Raw genomic sequence first — 7421 nt, forward strand, 5'->3', positions numbered from 1 at the left:
ATTAAAAATGTCTCCTAATAAAAGGCAAGATACGATGACTTCTGAAAGTTCCCACAGGCTGCTGAGGATCTGCCAGGGACTCAACCGTGTCATTTTCCTAGGGGTGTCCCCAATTACAACAGCTCACCTACCTGATGGAAACTCGTTCTTTTTGGATTTCAAACGCCTCCATCCCTCCTCCCCCCAGCTTGGCCTTCGCACTCTTAATAAAACATGAAAACCCCCGTCCTCATGTCATCCCAGGGCTGGCCTGCAGCCTGTCTGCATTTCTCATCTCCAAGCTGCTGCTGAGCCATCTATTTGTGCGGGGAGGAGTCAGCACAGAGCCCTTGTCCCTGGGAGGTGGCTGTGATGTGAGGGTGTTCAAAGTCGCAGAGCTACGGTCCCCCTCACCGTGCGAAGCCGCTGCGCTGCCTTTTACACTTGCAAGATCAGAGGGTACTCTCGGAAATCCTGGGCCTGGCATCGGGAAAGTGTTTCTGTACAGATAGCTCGTTCTCTTCGGAGACCATTAGCAATGCAAGGTTGACTCTATGGGGGGAGGGGCAATGAACGTATTAGTACCCCTGCCTGCTCCATTGTGGCACTGGGCTGCACAGTGGGTGGTGCCGAATTCATATCCTGTCTCCTGGAGCTTTCAGAGGAATTTGAACCCCTATCTCTCCGTCAGTACTGGGGGCGGCAGTGTATGTTCATAATTCTAGGGCGAGAGAAGCGGAGACAGGAGGATAGTCGGAGCACGCTGGTCAGTCTAGCCAGTTGGTGAGCCCCTGGTTTAGGGAGGAAACCCCAGAACAAACAATAAGGAGAGATGGCTCAGCAATTAAGAACATTGGCTGCTCTTCCAGAGGACCTGGGTTCAGTTCCCCACGCTCACATGGAGGCTCACAGATCATCTGTAATCTCAGTTTCAAGGGACTTGACCCCTTTCTCTGGCTCCCTGGGACACTGCCTCCAGGGGCTCTGCGTGCGTTTGTGGTACACATGCGCACATACAGGCAAAACACCTATGTGTGGGGTTGGAGAGATGGCTCTGAGGTTAAGGGCACCAATTGCTCTTCCACTTGGGTTCACTTCCCAGCACTCACATGGCAGCTCACAACTGTCTGTAATTTCAGTTCCAGGGGACTGGGCAACCTCACACAGACAGACAGACAGACAGACAGACAGACATGCAGGCAAAACACTTTTTTGTTTATAAAATAAAAATAAATAAAATAAATGCCCACAATTATAACATAAAAACAAGTAAATCTTAAGAAACAAATAAAACGATGATTGAGAAAGATTCCTGACGTCCACCTCTGGCCTCCAAATGTACCTGTAAGCCCATCCGTGTGTACCCTTGCACACAAACAAACGTGTATGCATGCACACACACAGACACACACACGAGTTTCAGTGAGTATAGGTACCAGGAAGCATGCACCATCCCATGCCCACCATCCAGACATTGAAACTGAGGTAGGACACTTCCCAGTCTTACCAGGCCCTGGTTCTTTGACCCTGGAAGCCAGGGCACGGCAGAGGCAAGCGTTGTTCAGCCCTGACCTGGATAGTGTTCCTCGACCTTCAACTGTAAGATACTAGCTCTCCCTGGGTTCAGTTGCTCTTGCCTGTGTACCTTTTTCATCTTTCTAAGCTAAAAGAATATGGGAAATAGGATTCTTTCTACTGTTCAGAGAAGATGTCTTGGTCTTCCTATGGCGATGTAGGTCTGGAGGCAACAAGACTGGGCTCCATGGTGGGTAGCCCAGCACCAGCCTGCCAGTTCATTTTGTCTTCCTCTAGACGCCCAGAGTTGGGCATAGAGAGCAGAGGAAAGCCTGCTCATCCCCCATTGGGAGACTCTGGTAGCTTCCGTGTCCCCATCTGGGACACTAATTTTCACCAGGGATGAATCTATTCAAACCATCTTCTATTGTACTACAAGAGAGAGAGAGCAGCCTGGAGTCTGAGGCCATTTCTTTGACACACACCTCGTGTCTACCCACCTGCCCCTCCTCCTCATGTCCCCCAACACGCATGTCCCCTCCCTCCTGAGTTTCTGGAGAGCTCTGTCTCAGCCTCTGATCTCCAACTGACCTCTTCTTATACCACCCGGAGGATCTCATGTGAACCTGTAGGCTCTTCTAGAGGACCCACCCTCCCTTCCCTTCTTGCTGCAGCTGCTCACAGGCCATGCTGGGAGCAGCAGCTTCTGGAGGCCTTAGCTCTGAGACCTTGGGTTGGACTCCTGACGTCTCTGAACCGTGTATTTGCTTATCAGAGGGTTGGACACATGGAAACCCGGTGTTTCTTGTCTCTCCCCCACCGCTGACTCCCCCTACCCCCATCTGCTGAGGGGTCACTTCCTGAACCAATGGACCAGAGAAGTTACCACACCTGCCTAGGCTATGGCCACTGTTGCCATCCCCATTCTTTCACTGTGGCCCATACTGCCTGGACAAGGCATATTCTGTTTGGTGCTGGGTATATGAGGGGCGCCAGTCAGGCCCGGCCTGTCACTTTCTCAATGGGGTTTCTATTCACTACCTATAACTTTGCCTTAGCCCTCTGCATGACCCGGCTGCCTCACTGAGCCCTGCAGTCATTCATGCTGGCTCTCTCGAGTCTGCTGGGCACTCTTGCCTCAGGACCACCTCCCCAGTATTTGGAACTCAGGAGATGTGAGCTGCTGTCTTCTCTACCAGGCTGAAGTTTTCCAGAAGTCACTGCTCCCTGCATAACCTGTGGGCAACCACAGGTGGTAGAAGAGCCAAGAGCTAAGTGGGTTCTGTGTGACCTTGACATTCACCTTCCCTGGGAAACTTCTAACTCCATCACTTCTTGGTTCCACCTGTTATGCTGTGGTCCTGGAGGGAAGCCTGCTGTTCCCTTCTGGGGTCCGTACAGAGCTGAGGGACCCAAAGATAAGTTTGTGTGTGCGTATGTGCATGCGTATGCCCGTATATGTGCACAGGTTTCAGCTTTCTAACTTTTAAACCTTATGCTTTTCTTAAAATCAGTGATCTGGTCTGGCCTCGGTCCAGTGTTCATCTGCAAGAGGCAGACGGATGCTGATAGAGACAGACAGAGAGACAGGACAAGAGGGTGCAAGAAACATGCGTGCTAGAAGCCTCAGGTTGCTCTCACATGGCCTGTAGCAAAGGAACACTTGTCCTGGCCACACAAGATCCCTGTCACTGTAGGGATGGAACCACAGAGAAACAGGTTCACAGTGGAACAAGAAAGGCCTAATCCATGTTCTTGCCTTGGCTTTCCTCTGGATGGACTTTGAAAGTCTGCACAACTAACAACAGCTCAGGGCAACAGATAAGTCTGAGTCTGGTCAGCTAGCACACACACACACACACACACACACACACACACACACACACACAAATTCAGTGTCACCTTTTGGGGGTGAGGGTCAGCATAGAGGTTTTATTTCCAAGATTCTGTATTCTGGGTTTTATGTTCACTAACGGTCCAGTTGCCTGGCATTCTGATTTCTAGAACTTGTTCCCATACGGTTCAGGTCACCTGTCCTGCTTGTACATATGACCCTGTGAAACTTCCCCAACCCTTCTGGGTCCTTTATAGGCCTGATCTTGCTGGAGGGGGACACTTCCTTCTTGACACCTGCTTCAGAAAGCTAAAACTGAGTGGATGTCTTTGCTTCAGGACTCCAATTGTTCAAGGTGCATCCGAGCTATTGAGGTCAGAGTTCAAGCCTTAGTATAGAAGACCCTGAGTCTGCACTAGGCCCTGTTGCTGTCTGAGTGATGAGCATAAAGGATGCTGGGAGCTTTAAGAGGGCCAAGCTTCTGACCTTGTTGCTGGTGACGTTATTTAGTGCCACTTTAACCTGGCCAGCTCTGAAAACTCACTGGATGGCCCCAGAGCTGCGGTACTGTGGCCCATTCAGACTGGTGCACACAGTGCATCAGGCGGATACTGCTGGCTGTCCTCTGCTGGTTTCTGGGGGAAGCTTCCTGGGTGCATATGGGCTCGGCAGTCAATGTCCATGAAGGCTTGCTGGCAGGAGTCACCCCCAACTTTACCCACCGCCTGCACATACACCTCTAAACTCCCAGGTGCTTCATTCTGCCAGCCTTAGAACTTGCCTGTCTCCAGGTTCATGGCGAGACACAGCCAGCAAAGTCCAGCCAGGCTTGCACAACCCACAATCTGCCCGGAAATAGAGAACATTTCCCTCATCGAGGCACAGTGACTAGCAGCAAACTAAAGAATGTCTTTTATTTTTAATAAAATAGTGGAGCATGAAAAATATCATATATTACAGATATACAGAGGCAGGCATTACCCTCCCCGGCTGGAGACAAAAAGTTTGTCTTGCCAAGTGCTTCAGACCACTCATGGAAATCATCTGTTTAACAACCGAGAGTCAATAAGCCCTCCGGGTGCTCTCCACTGATCTTCCCCCCTCCCCTCTCCTCTCCACAAATCAGTCCCAAGGAGTAGAACACACTGGCTTGGTTTCCATTAAAAAGCCACAAAACGTATCAGGCTGAAGGGTTTTCTGAGGCTTGGGCCTCTTAATTCTTTTGAAAAGATGATTTCTTTTGTTGTCTTTTATTTCCAACAAAATACTTTTTTCTCTTTTATTTTCATGGGGAAAGGGGGAAAATGTAAAAAAGAAATGTATTGCACACCATTTGAATTCTCCAGTGTTAGGTTGGGGGGGGGTCTATGTTGGAGAGAGATGGCTATGAAGGCTGGGGGGGAGACCCTCTTTAAGGGACCTGCAGGCCTTGGTGTGTAGAGATGACTCAGGGTCCCCTTCTTTCGTCCCCCTCCTCATCCCACCCCTATACAACAGCCTTGCTGGGAGAGGGAAGGGGGCCCCTGAGTGGCTCATTTGCAACCCCCCCAAAAAGCTCTTTGGCTTTCAAAGGAGCTATTCGACCCCAAGTTTGTAAGCAGACAGCAAGGCCCGAATACACAGATGTGTGTTTGAGGCCTAAACAAAAGTTTTCTTGAGAGGATGTTTGAATCAATTACGTTACCACACATCAGTTACACAAGAGGCTCCTTCTGTAATGAGTGACCTTTCAAGGAGGCAGCAAACAGAGTGGAACCTTTACTTTCAGCGCATCAATCGTTCTGAACTTCAAGGTAGACTTTATATATATATATATACACATATACATAGATACGCATATATATATATACATTTTACTTTGATTTAAACAACAGCCACCCAGCCAAGAAGAGCAGCCCGATTGGGCTCTGTCTGTCCTGTTCTCCCACCCAGCGGCCTTTACACGCAGGCTGAAGGCTGGACAGGAAGCTCATACTTCCCAAGGTGAGTTTTTTGAGGGTGCTGTGCTTTTTTGTAGATCCCGGCACTAGTGACCACACTGGCTGGTTTCCTCCGGCTCTTTCTCTTTAGCCCCCGGCTGCACACATGTTGCCAGGACTGCAGGGTCTTGGAAGTCCAGACCCACACCCCACTGGTGATGCCTACCACCAGGAGCATGGACACTTTGACCATGAAGACCTCCACGGCAGGGATGGAGGTGGTCATCAGACAATCAGGTGTCTTGGTCTGATTGTTCATCTTACACTTGTGCTGGGTGGCCAGCATCTTCCAGTAGTCCATGTTCAGACGTTCATAGAAGTAGCAGGCAATCACACAGGTGGCCGGCACAGTGTAAAGGAGGGAAAAGACCCCGATGCGTACCATGAGCTTCTCCAGCTTGTCTGTGTTCTCCCCACCTGTTTTCATCACCCTCCGGATATGGAATAAAGCCACAAAGCCGGACAGGATGAAGGAAGTGCCGATGACCAGGTAGCAAGCCAGCGGGACTAGGACGAAGCCAGTCAGAGCATTGACATCCATGCTGCCCACATAACACACACCAGTGAGCTCATCCCCTGCCACCCGGCGCATCACCAGGATCAAGATGGTCTTCACAGCCGGGATGGCCCAGGCTGCCAGGTGAAAGTAGCTGCTGTTGGCTTCAATGGCCTCGTGGCCCCACTTCTTGCCGGCTGCCAGGAACCAAGTGAGGGTGAGAACCACCCACCATAAGGAGCTGGCCATGCCGAAGTAGTAAAGTACCAAGAAGACTAAGGTACAGCCAGTGCTTTCCAGACCCTCCTGGATAACATACAGTTGTCCACTGTCCCTGTCGCAGGCGATGCTCTCAGCGCCAGCAAAGAGTCGAATGATATAGCCCACCGAATAGACGCAGTAGCACATGGAGAGGAAAATGATGGGACGTTCGGGGTACTTGAAGCGCGATGGGTCAATGAGGAAGGTGAGCACGGTAAAGGCGCTGGAGAAGAAGCACAGCACCGACCAGATGGCCAGCCAGATCACAGCAAAGCGCTTGTCTTCTCGGCTCCAGTACACATCCACCCCCGGAGTGCACAGAGGCGCACAGGACTCGCTTTTCTCCACGTGGTGGAACTTGCCCGGGTTGTCACAGACTGCGCGCCCGGGACCCCCGTCCTTTAGCGGGTGTTCTTGCGCGCTGTGTGGCCTCTGGGGCCTGAAGAGTGGAGGGAACATGCCAGAGCCCCGGCTGGGCTCGTCCGAGCCGTTGTTGGGTGCCTCCATGCACAGGTAGTTGGGGTCGTTCTTGTTGGGGAGCTTGCTGCAGTCCAGGGAGTCCGGCCACTTGAATTTGAACTGCTCCATGATCGGTGAGCACTTGAGCCGGGCCTGCTCACACATGATCCGGCAAGCGGGGATGGGCGTGGAGACCTGCTCAGTACACATGGGAGCATACAGCGAGCACAGGAAGAAGCGGAGGTGGCTGTGGCAGCCGTACTCCACGAGCGGCGCAAACTCGTGCAGTTGAATAGCCGCCTCACGCTGGTTCTCGTGGCCCATCAGGTTGGGCATGCGGGTGGTGTTGTAGCCGATGTCCTTACACATGGGAATCTCCACCGGCTGACACTTGCCGTCTCCAGGGCGCTCCAAGTCCATGGAGCTGATGGCTGCGCACGAGCCCATCATCACCTGCAGCACCAGCCACAGGCGCGGGCCCGGGTGCTGCATGGTGGCGCCCGCGGTGTCCCCGCGCCGCTCAGGGCCGTCGCTCCCGGGCACGGGCTGCTGCTGCCCGTGGCTCCGCGCCCCGGCTCGGGCCCCCGCGCATGCCCGTCCAGTCTGGCCCGAGCGCTCGCGGCGCCCGGGGCCCCTGCGGTGAGCGCGCGGCCTCGGCCGAGTCGGGGGCGGCGGGGGAGGGGAGCGAAGTTTGCAAACAATACGGCGGAGCGAGCGCCGCTCAGTGCGCAAACTTTGGCCTCTTCTTCCGGGCGCGCGCGTTCGGGGACCGCGGTGGGGAAGCGCGGGCGCACCGTGGTCCCGGGTCCAGGCGCTCCTCCCTCCCGTCCCCAGCAGCTGTTTCTATCTCGGCGTCCCGGGAAGAGAAGACTTGCTAGAAGCAAAGAAGGAGGAAAGG

General features: G+C 53.0%; 1 protein-coding gene across 1 annotated transcript; it reads right to left on the reverse strand.

Moving 5' to 3' along the window:
* Positions 1-4245: 4245 nt before the first annotated feature.
* On the reverse strand, positions 4246-7097 carry Fzd10 (frizzled class receptor 10). Its single transcript, XM_075957364.1, has one exon. The coding sequence runs from the start codon at positions 7013-7015 to the stop codon at positions 5267-5269; it is 1749 nt and encodes a 582-aa protein (XP_075813479.1). The 5' UTR covers positions 7016-7097; the 3' UTR covers positions 4246-5266.
* Between the last annotated feature and the right edge of the window lie 324 nt (positions 7098-7421).

This window comes from Microtus pennsylvanicus, chromosome 1, assembly GCF_037038515.1.
Source record: "Microtus pennsylvanicus isolate mMicPen1 chromosome 1, mMicPen1.hap1, whole genome shotgun sequence".
Taxonomy (NCBI): Eukaryota; Metazoa; Chordata; class Mammalia; order Rodentia; family Cricetidae; genus Microtus; species Microtus pennsylvanicus.

What these genes read in the sequence shown, in the direction of transcription:
- Fzd10 (XM_075957364.1), bottom strand. Translation starts at nt 7,015, where the DNA reads ATGCAGCACCCGGGCCCGCGCCTGTGGCTGGTGCTGCAGGTGATGATG.